Here is a 19,610-nt window from a genome sequence, read left to right on the forward strand (position 1 = left end):
TTTCCAGGATTCTTTTGGAGTGGGGGAAAATAATGTGCTTTAATTGCATGGCGTGTATGCAGTCTATGCCCAGAATCCCTGGGACTTTCCCCTTTCGTTTCTTTGAGTGGCAGATCTCCATGTCATGTTGCAAGGTACTTTGGGAAGATGTTATCTGTTATGTATTCAGTGGTGTGTGTTTGCCTGAGCTTGAGTCTGGACTAAGAATTCTGAGCTCTTGTGTTCTGATTCAATATGATATCCAATCATAGAATATTTCAGGATTTGGGCCTCTGCCATTGGCCCTTAAACTCTGAGTCATGATTCACAGGTTGGAAGTTTAGACAGCCAATCACATTGGCAGTGGGAGTGGCCCAGGCCTTCAGAAATGTATATAAGCAGTTGTTTTGCTTATACTTCAATATAGGTTCTTGCTGTTATCACTGTGTCTTGCCTTGTGGGAACCCACCTGCACTTCATTATCCATTCCAAAAGAGAAGTGGTAAGTGGCCTGAGGGGTTGTGGCATAAGAAATACAAGTCTAAAGTTCCTATAGGCATGTTGAACTACAGGTAGGTGTGTGATTCTTTGGATCCAGGGCCACTTAAATTTCTACTATGTCTTAAAAATAAAAGGACAGATAAGAAGAATTGAGTTATACAATGTCCTATTTAAAGAGCTGGTATTCTATAGGTTACTGTTGGAAATTCCTTGGGTTTATTATTTCATCCACAGTTTCAAACATCTGTATATATATATTCTGTAAAATTTAGGAGAAGAATTTATTCTTTCCCACAATGAAATCAACAGACCATTCTATTGTAGTATCACATGATGCCTTGGCGTACCAAGATGGACAGCTTGTGCATACTCCATAAAACCTTGTGAAATCTGCCAGGTTTCTTTTTTCCCTTTCAAAATATATATGCAGAACAAAAAAACTAAGCACAGAAAACAACAATATACGCTTGATCACTCAGGTTGTGATGGGGCAGTGTTGTGATTTTTCAAAATGGATTGTAGGTTGCTTATGAGCAGTGCTATTTTTTTAGAAAAAGAAGTGCCGGAACACCCTTGTTCTCTTATGATGGCAATGGTGCCCACCTGAGAGTTGCCAGAACTGAGTTCTGGTGAGTTCCGACTGAAAAAGCCCTGCTTATGAGCAATATGAGGACTCTACTATGATATACTATGATATATCACAGTATATCATGGCTGATCCTGCGGTAGAGCCATTGCAGTGGTACACATCCAATCACAATGGGATGATATCCACCATTAGCAATCTTCCATTTGGGTGGTGGAGGAAATTTGGCTCACAATAATCACACTGTTGGGTGATTTGGCCTCTAATGCAGGCATGGGGAACCTCCAGATTTTCCTGGACTACAACTCCCATCATTCCTGGCTATTAGCTATGCTGGCTGGGACTGATGGTAGTTGTGACCATCCAGCTGTTGTTGGACTCCCAAGTTTTCCATCCCTGTTTGTGCACTTATATTATGCAGAGCTTGGAAATTTAGTACTCTTGCCCACAATCTCCTTTTAACACTCTTTTAATTCTGGCCAGTGGCAAAGATCCAAATAAACAGTTTCGTCATATTGATCACATTGATCTTATCCGTTGACTCCTGTTGCTGGATTCAATGCTGGGCATTTTGCCACCAGCAGCCAGTGGGAATGAGAAAAATGCATGTAAATTGATGTAAACGTTTTGCATGACCCACAAATCTATTGTACAATCAGCACTTGTCTCTTTCTTATGACTTGGCAGGATTTTATATAGGTTACTGCTGGGAATTCCTTAGAGTTGACAGAGACTCTGAGGGGAAGAAACTATAGAAGTTGGATTGATTTCCAAAATTTACAATACAAAGCATTTTCTTTCTTTTTGCTGATTAATAACACACACACACACACACACACACACACACACACACACGTATCTGAAAGACTTTCTTGCTTTGGTTGCCCCACAACTTTGACTCTAAACAACGCTGTAGTCTTTCAATGGAGGCCTGGTGGCTACAGAAACTGTTTTCTGATAAACAGGCCAATAAATGTCTACACACATGAGCAAATCTTGCAAATCCCTTCCACTAGAGGGCCATGTGAAGTTCTCTTATTAACAGATGGGTAGTGCAAAGACATGAACACATTCAACCAGTTAATTCTGAGGCCAGTTAGTTTCTAGGCCTAGTGCCAGGTTCAGGTGCTTAGCTTTAAACTCCTTCAAGGTCCGGGATCAATATCTATTAGAAACGCTCCATCCCTATCTGAGCCCTTATACCATGCACATTCAGCACAGGCAAGGCCGTGTCCATGAGCTTTACTCTGTGCAAAGGGAAAACATCAGCCACAAGGAGAAGATTATTTCCTATACAGTAATTGCCCTGAGGCTGTGGAATTTCAGCCCTAGTGAGGTTTGCACAGGGGTATAGCATGGGGGGGGGACTGATTGGAAGGGTGTGTGCTTGCCCTGTTGCATCCTCCTCATGTCATCCTTCCAGCTTGCACTATCTATGTTTGACTGGGGCAACCCAGTCAGATGGGGAGGGTATGTATGTATGTAAATAAATAAATAAATAAATAAATATGGAATAGGATGTTCCTATTTTAATCAGAGAAAAGTTGGAGGGTATGTTTATGTATTAAATCTGATACAAAAATAGTGACCAAATAGACAGACTGACTAACCACGGACAAAGTGAATCCATGGATCTGGAATGCCAGCGCCCTCCCCCCTTTTCATTTCTCTCTCTCTCCCCCCCCCCACATCCCTTTCTCACTTAGTCCATATGCTGAGAGGCAGGGCTTTTCCTCCTTTTGAAAGTTGTGGTGCAGAGGGGTAGTGGGGTCCTAATTTTCCTTATTCCCTCTTGATGTATCATTACCAGAATGAAAAAGGACGTCTCAAGAGCTTTTTTTAAACAGCGACTACTCGAGGCATTTTATAAAGGGGGAAGAAACAGCAAGATAATAGGGTTCGGTTGGGGGTAGCGAGTTTCTGAATGGGCGCCTTGTCTGCCTTTTCTTTTGCTTGAAACCTGGAGCTGTTGTTCCTATTTCAGTTCAAACTGTCACCTTTAGCTCTTGATGGCTTTACTGCCCTTGCTGCTGAACCTCGACAGATTGGGGCTTATTTACCTATTCACACTCCGCTGTGGAACCTCATTAATAGGCTTATTAGCCACACTATTCACGTGCAGCAGAATTGACAAAAAGGATTCTGGCCACTTTGAGAAGAAGAGGGGCATGGTGATGATAATAATAATATATTTTTTTTAAAAAAAACCCGTAAAGAGATTATTCCTTCATTCAGCATCCTAACTAGTGTGAAAAGCTTATTGGGCTTTCTGAGATCACTTGAAGCCTAAATATGATGACAGCATTGATTTTTTTTAACTGCCAAACATGTTTCTGCTTTTCTTCAACTGAGAGGGTTGTTGTGCCCAAGCTTGAAAATTGGCTCATTTAAATGAAGAGGGTGCTATTGATAAATTGTTGTCTTTTCATCACCCGAAAGAATAAATTCTGAAAACTGCTTCCAGACATAATAATTAAGTGTCTATATGTTGTCATCTTTGGGGGAGCCTTTTCTTTTTTTAGAGGAAGCCAACTTATTGATGAATGGAGTAAAGCTATTGCTACTTCCTGTGCTCGCTGGTAATTTATGTGAGAATGTGTTAACAATGTTTTCAATGGGAGAGAGACACACTTGGAGCTGTGAAATCTGTACCATGCTTGTGACATGTTAATTTTTGAATTAGAAAACTCAAAACTTGTACCAAGACGTGTGGTGATTAAAAAAATAAGTAAAATAAAGGTGCAATTCAGCAAAAGCTTTTTGTGCAACAGAGGCATAGAGTCGCAGGAGTGGAATTCTGGAAATTTGTAAGGAAATTTGTGATATCTGCAAGAATGCAAATATAGGGATGGAGGATCTTAGTCTTACTAAATTTAGTAGGAATCTGCATTGGCTTTATTTCAGTTGAGAGAACCAATCTTGTTGCAGATTTGTTGTCCTTGAAAGTTGCATTTATCTGTTAGTATTGAAGATTTGATACAAAATGTTCAATTGTATTAAATAGCTGCAGAATAAATTAAGGCTCTTGTTTAAATGTCACTTTGCTTTACTTTAATTGATTCATCTATGTCCTTTATTTCCAGATACACATTTTTTAAAAGTTGCCGTGTAGATTTGGATTGCATGTTAAGATTATTCCTGATGGAGTGTTTCTTTTTAGACAACTGTCTATCATGGCTTAATAAGATATGCAATTTGTTTCTGGCATCTTAAATATTTTTCTTACTTCCCAAAAAGTAAGAATTTATATTGGTGATGACGTTATAATATATGCTATAATATATACTCATTTTTATCTCTTGACCAGGCACCCCCAAACTTCTGCCCTCCAGATGTTTTGGACTACATTTCCCATCTTCCCCGATCACTGGTCCTGTTAGCTAGGGATCATGGGAGTTGTAGGCCAAAACATCTGGAGAGCCGCAGTTTGGGGATGCCTGCTCTTGACCAAAGTACAGTGTTAGACCTGGTAAAGATACAGATTCCAGAGTCATGGGTCATAAGGATATTTGTAACTGTGGAGGTAGAACATCATGCCTAATAGCCACTGATGAACGTCTTTTCCATGAATTTGTCTAATCCTCCAAATTGTTGACCATCACCTCATCTTCTGGGATCAGATACTATAGTTACATATGCACTGTTTAACCAAGCTCTTCAACACTGCTGAGCAGTTGCTAAGGATCCAGGAGCAAAGAAGCCCTGAGCCCTGGCTTTCTTGTAGCCATTAGACAGTGGCCCTGTGATGAGGAGGTGTTGGGTTCAGTTGAGGAAGTCCCTTCACCTCCTGGGCACCACCTTGGTGCCCACTCTTAATATCAGCTTGACTAATCTGCTTCTGGTGCAACGGAACACCGTGACGGAAACCAGAGTGCACGGAAATGCTGTTCACCTTTCCGCCATTTATCTACTTGCACTGGCATGCTTTCGAACTGCTAGGCAGGCAGGAGCTGGGACAGAGCAATAGGAGCTCACCCCATTGTGCGGATTCGAACCACCAACCTTCTGATTGGCAAGCCCAAGAGGCTCAGTGGTTTAGACTACAGCGCCACCCACATCCCTTAGTAGTGGGCTTCTGACTACCCAAAACAGCATTGCTGGTGAGGGTTTGGGAGGAAACCCATGCATATGTTATATCAATGCTGGGTATGTGCTTTTCCCCAATAAAGAAACTTATTGCCTTCCTTGTCTAGTCTATTTATATGTGGAAGGCTATTTCTTTGCATGCAGATGAGTGAATATGTCAGTAAAAATTTAATAGATTTTTTTCAGAACAGTCCATCTTAAATGTTCACACTGGACTCTAATACTCTTCTTGTTGAATTATAATTCATAAGTGTGTAAACTGACACTATCTAACAATGCAATCTTAGGGACTTACACTCACATAAATGTGTGGTTAAACGTCTCCATTTTTGCATTTAAATCATGCCAAACACTTATCTGGAACTATAAGAATTAGATTTAAGACAACAATTCTGAAATCCTCATGGTATCATTAAGGATTTGATCTAAAATTGAATATTCACCATTAACTCATGAAAGCAAACACTTTCTCAGGCTTTGTTTATCTTTTAGTGATGGTAATAAGGCTGTAGAAATAATTTAATTGAGATTGTTTAGTTAAAATCATTTCAAAGTAGGTCATAAATGAAGAGGAGTTAAAAAATGATAAAATGTGATTTTGATTTGTCGTGGTATGGGCAGATTTTATTTTTCCTCCTTGAAAATGTGTTTTTGACAACAGCCTTCTAAAATACACATGTTCTGCTTTCAAAAGAAAAGTGGCTAACAGTGAAAAATAAGTAAAAGTTGGAAATAAAGAAAGATTAAACCAAAATATTGAAAATAATTTAAAATGAAAAATTCTCCTCAAATGGCACAAAACGAACATCATTTTTTTCTTTTTTTCTTTAGATTCTCCACCTCAGCAATTATTTTTGTGCTGTTGAGTGACAAAAAATAAAATAAAAAACAATGGGGGGCTGGTAATGAACTGTCTGGCTTATTTTGGCCCTGGCCTTTTCTTGCTGCACCTATTCCCTATATTTGAAAACAGGGTACTTTCTATCCAAGGGAAATGTTTGGATTGACTCCCAAAGACAATGTATTGTTTTACTGGTGAATATTCTCTAAGAAATGCTGTCAGCAGTTCAACAGTGAAAAGATTTTGTAAAAATATTGAACACGTTACAGAAGGGACAGTGACCTTTCCATTGTAACAATATATTTGGTAACAATCATCCCTTTATTCACACTTAAAATGTTCCCTGAGCAATACTGGCACACGTGTGTCAAATTGCCTCTATCAAAACTGATTATGCATTTGGCACTCTGGAGAACTCTTCTTGGTAAAAAAACAACACACCACCATCACCCCACTGTCATGTAGAGACATATTATATGTCCCTGCAACACTCTCAATAAACATACTGATGTGTTTAACATTCTTTCTTACTTCACTTTTTAAAACATGCATCTGTTCCCTTTTTTTCTTTATTGTTACCCCCTCTCTCCCTCTCCCTCTCCCTCTCCCTCCCTCCCTCTCTCTCTCTCTCTCTCTCTCTCTCTCTCTCTCACACACACACACACACACACACAATTTTGCTATGTTTTGTGCGTATTATATTTTCCTACATTTCAAAACATATATGTTTTCTGGGTGTAAGCAACCTCCTGTTTTGCCCCAACTTATTGTACAAAGTTTCTCTAACCTGGTAAGTATTTAACACAAACCAAAAGACACCTTGAGTCCCAGACTGGGAGAAAGGTGGGATACAAATAAATTTATAAACAAATAAATTTATAAACAAACAAACAAATAATATAATAGTAATAATAAATCATGGTTTAGTAATAAAAAATCATGGTTGAGCATGAATGTGTGGATTCCAGAAGAAGAGATTAAGCCGCTTTGTTCTACCTCTGGTCCTGCTGCGGCTCCACTGGGGTGAGATAATCCATTGCTTAGCTCAGCATGGCATCCAAGTCCAGGTGTATAGTTTGTTTCGCCCCAGATAAAGCACAAGCTGTAACCATGGTTTGTTCATAGGATACCTTAAGACAAACCATGGCTTAGTACACAGCAGGAGTAGTAGTAGTAAAGTGTTCAGGGGTTCACATGCTTGCATTATGATAGTAATATCTGCCTTGTGTGACGACAATTTCAGTCTATTTGAGAAATGTCCCTTCTTCCTATTCTTGTTGCCTTTCAAGTACAGTGGTATTATCAGTATGCAGTGTCGTAATTTTGCTCCCCCCCCTCTCTCCCTTCCCCTCTTTTTTCCTCCATGGATGGCCAACAATCTCCTATCAGTTTCCTCCTAAATTCTTTCTGCAGTCATACCTCGGTTTAAGTTCGCTTCGGTTTGAGTACTTTCAGTTTAAGTACTCCACGGACCTGTCTGGAATGGATTAATCCACTTTCCATTACTTTCAATGGGAAAGTTCGCTTCAGGTTAAGTACGCTTCAGGTTGAGTACTCCGCGGACTCGTCTGGAACAGATTAATCCACTTTCCATTACTTTCAATAGGAAAGTTCGCTTCAGGTTAAGTACGCTTCAGGTTGAGTACTCCGCGGACTCGTCTGGAACAGATTAATCCACTTTCCATTACTTTCAATAGGAAAGTTCGCTTCAGGTTAAGTACGCTTCAGGTTAAGTACAGACTGCCGGAACCAATTGTGTACTTAAACCGAGGTACCACTGTACTCAGACTCAGAAATTGGTCTGTGGTCCCATGGGTAGCCCTCATTTTTCCCACCTCTCTTTCTCCAACAGCTCTCAATTGTTAGCTGCATTTTTCAGACCAACTATCTTTTTCTACTGTATTTGAATTTCCCAGCTATCGATAGCCTCCCTCCCACCCTCTCGCTATCATCACTTCATGACAGTTTCTATCTTTCTGTCCCTAGGAAAGGAATTTGCTCATATACAGCCCTTGTTGGGGAGGTTCTTTGGGTCTCCCCCCCCCCAACACACACACACACACACACACACACACACACACACACAGAGAGAGAGAGAGAGAATTCTCCATACCAGGCATCCCCAAACTGCGGCCCTCCAGATGTTTTGGCCTACAACTCCCATGATCCCTAGCTAACAGGACCAGTGGTCAGGGAAGATGGGAATTGTAGTCCAAAACATCTGGAGGGCCAAAGTTTGGGGGTGCCTGCTCCATACCTCTGAATATGCAGAAATCCCTATGTCATGGATGGGTTCTTCATTGCCCTACTAGTTGCTGCTGAGCCACCAAGGCTGATACTGGAGGGACTGGAGACTGAGAGTTTGAGGTATGGTTACAACGTGATTAATGCTTTCATAATATATACCAAGAAAGTTAAGCAATTCTGCAAGTTCTCATGATGTACCCCTCAAGTTACTGGCTTACTCAGGAGTAGTCCCACCATGTACTTGCGGTCTGCAGGATCATGGCAGCAATTCAGTGTAGAGTCACGGACACTTAAGTCCATTGCTTTAAGTAGGTTTATGTTGCTGCGGACTAGACAAAAGTGATTTTTGCTGCCGCACAAAACAGCTCTATTTGGTCTTGATGTGCATGTGTTTGTGTGTTGATATTTTCAGTGGGTCCTCCTGCGCCCACCAGGTGGTGGAGAGTCCAGAGGGCAAAAAGTGATCACTCAATTATCTGAAATCTTTTCTTTTTAACGCAACTACAGCACAGCATAAGATGTTGGGATGCAACATCCTTTCCAAACTTCAGTCAAGGCTGTGAATATCAGCAATACATCAGTAGGCTGTGTGTTTGTGTGTGTGCGCAGAGATGACATTTTATTTTACTGTACTTCTTTGCTTGCTGGTTTTGTGGTGCCGCTTGGAGGCGTTTTCCCCCCTGAGTGCTTTCTATGAGGTTGCGGGAGAGAGAGGCAGAGAGAAAGAAAGAAAGAGAGAGAGAGAGAGAGAGAGAGCCCTATTCTCCTTAATGCATCTCCAGTGCGAGGGGAAGAGCCTGCGGAGTTCAACTATTGCTGAACTGCTGTGATTGGCAGAGGAACTGTCCAGGAAATGGCTCAGGTTTCAACTTCGGGGGAGTGACCAGAGGAAGGAGGGGGAAGAAAGAGAGAGAGGGAGAGAAAGGGCTTGTAGACCTGATAAAGTTTTCGAGTTTGCTTGCAACAGGGATTCTGAATGGACTGGATCTGGACTTAAAGGCAGCTGTGCTTTTTCCTTTTTCTGAGCAACGACAACTTTTGGAGAAGTTCTCCCTAAACCTGGATCTTTAGAGAAGTGGAGAAGAGCAAAAGAAAAAGAAAAATCGCGACACACTGCTTGCCTCCTTTTTCTCAACCCCCTTTAGTTTCTCCTTCTCTAAATAAAAGAGCAAACGCAGCCCCGTTCTGCTGCTCCGTCCAGGTTTTGTTTTGTTTTTTGGAGAGGTTTGGGGGCGCCGGAAAAGAAGGCAGCGTTTGGCTCGCCAGCGGTGATGGGGGCGACGGTGGCCCAGTCTCCCCGCGCGGGTCCGGGGCTTCGCAGCGACGGGTTGGAGCGGCTGCGCGCGGAGTAAAGGCGGAGAGGCGAGATCGTGGGGCTTTTTTTTTCTTTGCGGAGAGGTGCTCCTCTCCTTCTCCTCCTCTCCCCGCTGCGGGGAAAAAGAAGGCTGCGGGCGCCGCCGGGCTTCATCCCGCACACACGCCTGCTGCAAAGGAAGAGCGGATCGCTTACGCGGAGCCTTTTCATACCAGGTAATTGGACCAGGCTTGGCTTGCAGTAGAGAGGAGAGGGGGCCAGGGGAGGAAAGGAAAGGAAAGGGGGGCGATCGGGGAAGAGAGAGAGAGAGAGAGGAATCCTTAGGATCTCCAGGAGTGAGGTTCCCTAGGCCACCTCCGTGCGATCGCGTTGTGCATTTGTGAAGCAACGTGTGTGCCGCTTGCGCGATCGAAATGTGCAAAGCCGGGGCATCTCCCGGAGCGGCGACGTTGCGCAACCTGGCATTTGGGATGTTTTCGCCGAGCGACATGTGGCAACTGCCGAGGCGTAGTAAGCGCACGCCCTCCATATTTTGCGTGGGTCTGATCGGTGGCCCCCACAGGTGGCGTGGGGGCTGGCGCGGGTGTGGATCCACCCGAAGGTCTGGGAGCGCGGGAGCTCCTTTCCGAAAGGGCGCCCGCAAGGATCCTTCCCGCTCCTCTTGCCGTTGACAGTTTGCACCCCTCTCTTCCTCCGTCGCATGCCTCTACTTTTTAGCCCTTTGCGAACGGCGCTTTTCGCTCAGAGGTCTTCCATGGTGATGTGGTTTAGATGGCACGGCAGGCGAGGCTGCGGTTTAACACATGGATTTGGAAGTGCGTAAATTCCAAGGGTTCCTGGGGGCTTTGCGCAAAGGTGGAAGTGCTTAGGATGGCAAAGGTGGCGACAAGGTTGTTTCTTTCTTTCAAGAAGCAGGCGAAGTTCTGAACCACTTCTTCTCCCCTTCTACTTCTCCATAGTAAAAAAAGTTTAAATAGTATTGTTATGCATATTTCATCCTCGTCTGACATGTTAGCCTATTGAGTTCATTAATCTGAGCAAAGGTGTACCTGCTTAAAAAACTGTTGCCAGGGCATGGGGCATTGGAAAGATGACAAGATGAACTATTGAGCATGTGCAGAGTGCAGTTGTTCCTAGGTCAGAGGTTTTCACTTGGCAGCTTATTTTTTTAGGCACTAAACCCCGACTGAGCCCCCATCCCTGTTTATATTTCCAGATAAGATGATATGCAGAATGTATTCCATAAAGAAAAGGAATCATTGTGGATTTTTTATGGTTGTAACAGGACCCAAATTGTAGAGCTATGATTTAATTGGCGTGGCATTAAAGGGCTTTTGTTTGAAGAGGGGGGAATTGGAGGGGATCTAGTTTATTCAGTTGCAGGGCTATAGCGATGCTGAACACATCAAAGCCTGTAGCCTGTGCAGATTCTTTCACCTATAGTGCTGCGGAAGAACCTAGTTAGGCACCCCCCCCCCAAAAAAAAAACCCCACATGGAATCCTTTAGTGACTGTTGCAACAATCTGTGCATATGGAGAGAAGTGATTTACATGGAGCTTAGTGGAAACATGATGTGCAAATAACACAAACCAAGAGAACAGGAGGTTCTTCTCTTGGGGAGGTGGTGTGTGTGTTAGTGATGCGATCCATAATAGTGACGAGATCCCAATTTTTTATATATATTCTCTCTCTCTCTCTCTCTCTCTCTATATATATATATATATATTCTGTGTATAAAACTGCCTTTCAAACAGGGGCCCATTATGTGGCTGGTGTGAAGCGCCATCAACATTTCAAACCCCATTGTCTCTTTTGTACCAAATCCCTGTAAATCTTCTACTTGCCTTTACTCATTTTCATCTGAAAAGCCTGTTTGGTTTGAATAGACTGCAATAAGCGGCCTCTGGACCTCTGTGGAATGTCAATTAAAATGCAGATTTCCCCCTCTCTCTTTCTGATCTGCAGAAGACTTGGAGAAAAACAGGCTAGTCCCCAAGAAAAGTGAATGAAGGAAGTTCAGACAATGCAAAACTATTGATGCTGCCAGGCTGTTTTCCCGAATAACCGTCCAGAATTAATGTTTAATAGCCGATCCCTTTGAAGATGGCAGTGTGAAGGGGTTAGTGGGGCTTCACTCTCCTCCTGCGATCAGACTCAGTCTACTGTCACTTAATTGCTATACAGCTAATTTTCTATAAGCTGGTGGAGGACATTGATCCACACTTGCACAGATTTTTTTTGTGTGTGTGTGGCTGTACTCTAAATGCCTAGGGAGGATACACAGGTCAGAGTATTGATTTGAATGACATACTCTCTGCAAATTACAACCTCCCTGGGGAGTGATAAACACTGCCCACATAACAATGGAGCTAGATTAAAATGAATACTTAGGCTTGAATTTAATTACTGCCTCTCTAGAACAAGTACAACTTGTTTGCCTGCGCATAAAAAAAAGTAAATAAATGTGGCAGCTTGAAGGAATTTGGTAGGGCTCCAACCCCAGGCTGTTTTTTCCCATGCTTGTCAGTTTGGCAAAGGCATTTGGGCAGGTATGTGACTGAGGTGAAAATTGACTTGATGAGCGGGTGGCCAGGCTAGCCATCAATCATGGGTGGCTGACAACTCCTTCCCCAGTATAGGGCAGTATAGAAGAGAGAAAAGAGTTCCCTTTCAAGAGGAAAAATAAACACTACGTGTGGCTTTCACTGAGCCTGAGACTCCAGGAGGGATTATGCTATTGTAGTCAGGAAGCCAGAATTGTGAAGGCCAAGAAGCATGCTGGGACTGTGTGCCAAACATTGAGATAGGTACATAATTACCCCAGGGTAGGAGGTCTCCCTATAAAACCGTCCAGCAGTGACTATAGCATGTAAGATAAGGGAAGGAACTGGAGTCTGGGTCCCCACCCCCTCCACCTTCTAGAGAGGCCCATATGCTTGGAGAGATGGAAGCGGGACTCCGTAATTGGGGAGACTAATGTTCCCCGTGGAAATGATGTAGTGAGAATTATGTAATTCAAAGGCTTGCTGAGTTTGCTGTTGACGTGTAAGGGGTATATTAGTTCCAATGTCTTATAGGGAAAGAGTGAATTGTGCTCTTTAAAAATATATCAAGTTGGACTTTCAAGTTTCTTGCCTGGTAGTTTTGCTGAAGTTAAGTGTGTTGTAAGATGTTAGTCTCACTTTTGTTACATCTCCATAGAATAAACTATTCTGTCTCCTCTTCTCTCTCCCCCCCTCACAAAGCCTTATGTTATATCCCCTTTTAAAATTCTGACAGTATATATTTCCATTAAGATAGAGTTATGGGTAACTTGTATACTCTTAGAGAGATTATGAATCCTGTAATAAGGCATCAGTAGTCTGGTGAGGGACTGATGGGTTTGAGAGAAGCACTTTAGGTGGTTTGTAGGAGCAGAACAAATGGGTCTCCGTGGCTGGCTATAACCATTACGCAGCTATAGAAATTAAATTTATTTAAAAGGATTGCATGCTTTTAAGCCTCCCATGCCCTTTATTGATAATATATTTCATCAGTTTCTTTAATATGCTGTGTGAGGTTGACTCAGTCCCATTTTCTAGCTTTAAGTATCAAATCAACAGTGACCTTTCAAGAAAATATTGTGCACTGAAGGGTTTATTTCACCAAAGATCTTACTGGTAAACGTTTTAAGGAATTGCATGTGCTGTTTCTGAAGCATGACATTCCTTAAGTAGCAGCCAAAACTAAGTAACACATTAGAAAACCCTCGATTGCATTTTCTCTATTGGGCAGCATACATTGTCTCCATTGTTGTCCAGTTTTGGCAATTTTATGTCAGATATTGAGCTGGAAGGATTTTGCCCATAACTACTTTTCCCTGATATACTTTGAGATAACTAAGGTTGGTGGTTCGAATCCCCGCGACGGGGTGAGCTCCCGTTGCTCGGTCCCAGCTCCTGCCAACCTAGCAGTTCAAAAGCATGTCAAAGTGCTAGTAGATAAATAGGTACCACTCCAGCGGGAAGGTAAATGGCGTTTCCGTGTGCTCCTCTGGTTCGCCAGAAGCGGCTTAGTCATGCTGGCCACATGACCCGGAAGCTGTACGCCAGCTCCCTCGGCCAATAATGCGAGATGAGCGCCGCAACCCCAGAGTCCGTCACGATTGGACCTAATGGTCAGGGGTCCCTTTACCTTTACCTTTACTGTGGGCAGCATGATAACATACCACTTCTAGATCTTTGGGTGAGCAGAGCTCTTTACCCTATAGACTCACAGTATGTGATGTAGGTTAGGTTGAGAGAAAGAAAGAGCACAGACTAAACAAAGAGTAGCAACTGGAATTTGGGTCTCCTGCAGCCAAAGGGAGGAAAGGTTCTTGAGTTATTGCTGTGCTCGGAGTGTAAGAGGGTAGCGCAGGGATGAGAGCAGAATAGGTAAAATGAGAATAGCTTTATCTATTGTTCTTTCACAGTTGACAGATAACCTCTGGAAATCCATCACTGACCATATCGCACAGAAGAGCATAATTGCCATGGCTGCTTGATTTATTTGCCTCCTGAAGTCTGGGTGCTGTGTTTGTGTGAGGGAACAAAAGAGGTTTTTGTTTGGTCCAGTTACTAAGGTGCTTCGTAAATGCTGTTCTCATCCAGGCCATCAGAGTTTTCTTGGGAGCTGTCGCCTTGTGCATCTCAATTGGCCCTCTGTTTTATCGATTGCAGCTACTTCTCTCACACTCTTGTGCCTTGAATGTGGGTGTGCACAACCCCTTCTCTTGAGTTTTCAAAGCGCTTTGCATACGTTATCTCAATCAATCCTTACAAGCTCAGTTTGTTGGAGTGGGTGCTGATAAAAACACCAAGGTCACAGGTTTGATCCCTGAATATTCTGCATATTCCTGCATTGCAGGGGCTTGGACCAGATGATTCTCAGGGTCACTTCTAACTCTGCAACTCTATGAGTCTATAAGTGTCCTGTTAAGTTGGTAGAAGTGCTGCTTTCTCCATACTGCAGGTAGGAGGTGGGGATGAAAGAATGGTGGATTGCTTGAGACCAAGAACTGAGTTTCATAGGTGAGGTGCTGCAGGTGCGCCAATAGGTAAAGTTAACTCATGTTACCTGCTTCTCCTTTGGCACCTGGCTCTCCTTTACTCCATTTCCACTACGCATGCCACATCATCGCTTCCTCCCGGCTTCCCCTTGCCTGGTTTAGCTTGCAAGCCTCCTGGACTGGGACTCTATCCCTTGTATGGTCTGTGCCATATGAGCGTTGAGCAATAACAGTTACAGATCTCAGCAAGATGAATCCAGAGTTCCCTATTTCAGGACAACTGCTTTTATAGACAAATGTGCATTTCAGCCCACAAATCACATACTCCAGAATGTTCAGTCTTGTAATCACTTGCTCCAGAACAGAATGCTCTGGAGTTGAATGTTTGGAAGATTTCAGACTTAATTGCATGAAAGGGCACTTTATGGTACACTTCCAAACCTTGTAAGGCTAGCTGTCCCTGAACAGAGCTTCGAGTTGCTCTATCTTTATCTTGAATTGTCTGGCCGTGTGTACCTTGATAAAGAGAGAGAGAGAGAGAGAGAGAGAGAGAGAGAGAGAGAGAGAGAGAGAGAGAGAGAGAGAGGGACTGCTCTAATTGATTCTTGGCCTTCTGCCATGCAAATTCATGGAAGGATTTGCACAGGGCAAAAATAGAATGTGGTAATTTTGTAAAACGAAACATGATGGGCCTGCACATGTACACAATTATGTTATTTGCTTAAAACAAACTTCATAGATATTTTTTGATTAAAGTAGCTCCCTTAAGCAATGAGCTGGCATCTGAAAACTCCTCAGCCCAAGAGCACGAAGAAATATTCATGTGTCCTGGAGACATGGGCCCCATTAATACACTTATTTCCCTCCTCCCCAAATGAGCAACGCCTTCCCTCTCTTTGCTGCTGCATCTCTCCAGGCAAGAGGGCCAACCAGGCTGCTGCTTTTCCTTCATTTTCTTCTTAGAAACAGAGGAAGCTGCCTTCATGCTTCATAACAGATAGTCATACAACAGGTATTTAGGGCACATAGAAAGCTGCCTTTAACCGAATCAGACCCTTGCTCCCGTGTTTTAGACAGGGGGTGTTCCTAGCCCTTCCTGGAGATGCTGCAAATTGAATCTGGGACCTTCTGCATAAAAAGCAGATGCTCTACTACCGGTACTACTGAGCCTACTGCCCTTCCCTGTAGCCAGGGGAGTATTTTTCTGCCTTTATACATACTGTTTAGAATAGGATGGTTCAACATAGTGGGGCTTACTTCCTAGCAAATGTGCAAGGTTGCTTTGCATGTATAGAATGAGTATTTTCAAATGTCAGGTGTATCTGTTCAAAACTGAGAATGGGCTCCTTGTTCTAAATCCTGAAGAATATTGCATGGTTATTTGGGCCTTGAGCTGGTAATCTGCATCTTCAGGATTAGAACTCTGCATTCTTGACGACTTAATACTGGAGGTGGTGACCATTTCACATGGGGTTCCATTCCTGGCCCCTGTGCACCCCACCCCTGTTCCACCCCGTTCTGCTCCCATTCTTCCGTGTTGGCGACTGGATGTCATTTGGACACACCTAAAATGGTTACTGCCTGTACTTACTGTAATATTTGACTTTGGCTTTTAGAATGAAAACTGGAATATGTTGTATAATTTAAGCAGGGGGAAAGTATACTAAGCCATAGTGTTAGGAGTGTTTGAAGGTTAGATTGGTACCGTAGTTGTGTATTGCTGTTCCTTCTTGCTTAAATCACATTAAATGTACTTTATTTTGTTTTCCCTTTGGAACAACCCTGGAGGCAGGTTCACAGATTGAGACCTGAGGCTGAGTGAGAGTTTTTAGTTTTTTGTCTGTGGTTATGATATAAAAGAGAGAGAAACAAAAGCAATATGGCACATACGTAGTAAAGCTCTTCCTTGATTATATCAGGTAGGTAGCCGTGTTGGTCTGAGTCGAAACAAAATAAAAAACTTCAGAAGTGTGCATGCACACGAAAGCTCATACCAAAATAAAAACTTAGTTGGTTTTTAAGGTGCTACTGAAGGAAGTTTTTTATTTTGATTATATCAGTTCAGGGTGCACGTGGTTGATTGCATGTTCTATCACTTCTAGGCAACACCACTATCTCCCTGAATACAGTAAACTAGGCCATCAGGGGAAAATGATGAAATGGTATTAATTTCAGTGACACACACAGTTTTCTGTGTGAGGGGAATTCTTTAGGTGTTGAAATATTCAAGCATGGAGGTCATCTGCCTGCACTAAAGTAGTAACATCCAGTAAGGTGCCATGTGTTATTTCTGTAGCTTTAAATTGGCTCAGTGAGTCAGTAGATGTAGAACTTGAATACATATGTTCCAGAGCCTACTGATACTTATGTAGGCTTTTACCAAAAGAATGGACTTAGTATTTGACCACTATGACTATATTTCTTCAGCCTCAGATGATCCATTTGAAAATGAAGCTAAAGCTTAATGATGTGCAATTTGTAGCAGTTTCTGATAGAGTGAAGGATTTCCAACAGAAGAGAAAGTTTATCAGCAAACACCCAGGCAATCCTGCTCTGAGCTTCCTTGTAATCCTTTCTGTGCTTCTCTAGCCTTTTTGGTTCACACAGGCTTGCACCCAGTTTCCTACCCAACCTGTTGCTTATGTTACTTCTCCCTCCAACTCACTTCAGGACTCCAGGGAACCTCCTATGTTGGAGTCCTCCAATAATAATAATAATAATAATAATAATAATAATAATAATAATAATAAAATAAATAATGGAGCAGGTCCTGGATTTGTCTGAACCATTGATGAAAATGGAGGCATGACTGGGGATTTTGCAATTTAAATGCAGAAATTCTGGTTTCCTTAACTCACCAAATGTCCTTCTCCTTTTCCCTTAGGAGAATCAGCAGCAATCGGGAGTAAGAAGGTACTTATTATCAAGGCTTAAGGTGCTCCTTTCAGCCCATGCTTGCGTAGAGGAGCTCAGATGGGAGTAAAGTCCACATGGAGGTATGGAAGAGGATCAGGGACTGGCATTGAGAAGATGGTCAGTTGGAATTCATGTTGCCTTATCTGCCTGGTGATGATCACCATGGCTGGATTTTCATTGGCTCGGCCATCATACAATTTAGTTGGTGAAGACACCACTTTGGAACCTGAAGGTGAGTCACTGTTGTTGTTTGTTTGTTTAAGCTTTGTTTTTTTGAATGGGGTCATTAATTTCCAAGGAAGTTCAGGCTCTGTATAAATAACCATGTACCACCAGCACCAAGGTGATCGCATCACTTGTGTGATTTGTGGAAACTATTCCACACAGGAACTTAGTTTTCTGTCACCTGTGTTGTTACCATTGACACTGCTCTATTGGACCCAACAGAAGAATGATGCTGTGACTAATTCCAGGTGTGACTTTTAGCTTCAGTGCTAAGGGAGAAAATGTGGCTATGGACAAAATATAGGAGGATGTATTGGTAACATATATGTAACTACCATGTTGGTTATAATGTGACCCCTAGAACAAGTATTTTCAAAGCTTTCCTCCTTAGAACTCGCAAGTAAGCTACTACTATTTTAAGAAAGTTAAGATTGCGATTCTGTATACACATTTAACTGGGAGAAAAGCCACTGAAAACTGGGATTTACTGCTGAATAGACATTTATAGGTTTGCACTGTTTTTTGGTTGGTTAAGGAGATGTGTACATTAATTCATTGTTTGACAACTTAAGCCTACAAATAACTTCATGAATTTTGTTTGAGCTAGGCTTTGAATTCTGAAAGGTCATCTTCTCCTGTACTCAGTCTTAAAACATGACATCAGTAACATGAAAAAAGACTGGGCTCACACTGGGGTATCCATCCTCAAATAAGGTTTTAGTCATTTCTCAAGAGGAATAAGGCCTTCTAAACCATAGTATTTAACAGCAGTCTGTTGGGATTCTGTCCAAAATTTCATAAATATGTTTAACATGCTAAGCTATTTCAGAGCAAAAAAGGCAACATTGTGCATAAAAATTGCTTCTCTTGTTTGGGGGAAAAAATCCCTCTCTGTTTGTTCATTGTAATTTGTCCACAGGTAGTGCGTTGAAAAGAGATGCATAGCTTAAAAATGAGCACAAAAGCCATTTTATTACCAGTGACCAGAGAGCCAGTGTGGTAGACTCGTAATCTGGGGAGCCGGGTTCACGTCTCCGCTCCTCCACATGCAGCTGCTGGGTGACCTTGGGCTAGTCACACTTCTCTGAAGTCTCTCAGCCCCACCCACCTCACAGAGTGTTTGTTGTGGGGGAGGAAGGGAAAGGAGAATGTTAGCCGCTTTGAGACTCCTTCGGGTAGTGATAAAGCGGGATATCAAATCCAAACTCTTCTTCTTCTTCACTTATCATTAATTTGGGGTGACCTTTAGCTGTCTCATGAACCACATGCAGCACAATTAATGTTTATATATCTTAATTTACTTGACAGAGCAATGCCATGTTTATTGGACTCATAGATGCCTACATCACTAGATTTGCATTATCATTTATTACTATATGCACCTGCTAAGGATTTTTCTGTTGCATTTCCTTTCACCCTAAGCCCTCTATTCCAATTATTATGAGCCCATGAAGGTGTAGGACTGGCATCTTTTGTGCCATTGGTTGGAGAATCTATCCCCAGATAGATGCAGTGTGTAAAGGTAGGTTTTAGGGTTGTGGAGGTGTGCTGGTCCTGCCAAAATTCTGGTACCCCAGAATTTGGGAAGCTATCCAAAAGACTTGTGAATATTCAAAGACGGCAACTCTTGGACAGCACCGAGTTGATAAATGGTGCATGGTGGAAGTGAAGGGAATCCTTGGTGGGTCCCCAAAACAGACATGTGGGGCCACATTTAGTCCATGAGTAGCGTATTGTGTTGGGCTGCTAATGGAAAAATGGACCCTTTTTTGTGGGTATGTTTGGTTCTTGCTAGTTTTCCAGCGACTTTTCCCCTTATTGTTTCCAAGCTGCAGAAAAATCCTGCAGTGCAAACGCTACAGGGGTGTTCTGAAATCCAAACAA

At 42.5% G+C, this 19,610-nt stretch overlaps 1 protein-coding gene across 12 annotated transcripts in view; it reads left to right on the forward strand.

Annotated features, from left to right (window-relative positions):
• FGFR2 (fibroblast growth factor receptor 2) overlaps window positions 1–19,610 on the forward strand; it is a 139,463-nt gene that overhangs the window by 18,673 nt on the left and 101,180 nt on the right. For 4 of the 12 annotated variants that reach the window (XM_088670502.1, XM_088670504.1, XM_088670503.1 and 1 more), the window contains exons 1-2: window positions 9,631–9,770; window positions 17,470–17,733. In XM_088670502.1, the coding sequence (XP_088526628.1) occupies window positions 17,559–17,733 (175 nt within the window). In that variant the 5' untranslated portion in view covers window positions 9,631–9,770; window positions 17,470–17,558. Of the gene's footprint in view, window positions 1–9,125; window positions 9,771–10,046; window positions 10,066–10,109; window positions 10,371–17,469; window positions 17,734–19,610 lie in introns of those variants that run through there. The other 8 variants (XM_088670497.1, XM_035138085.3, XM_035138084.3 and 5 more) reach the window with 7 other exon arrangements.

The sequence above is a fragment of the Zootoca vivipara genome, chromosome 5, assembly GCF_965207765.1.
Source record: "Zootoca vivipara chromosome 5, rZooViv2.hap1.1, whole genome shotgun sequence".
NCBI lineage: Eukaryota > Metazoa > Chordata > Lepidosauria > Squamata > Lacertidae > Zootoca > Zootoca vivipara.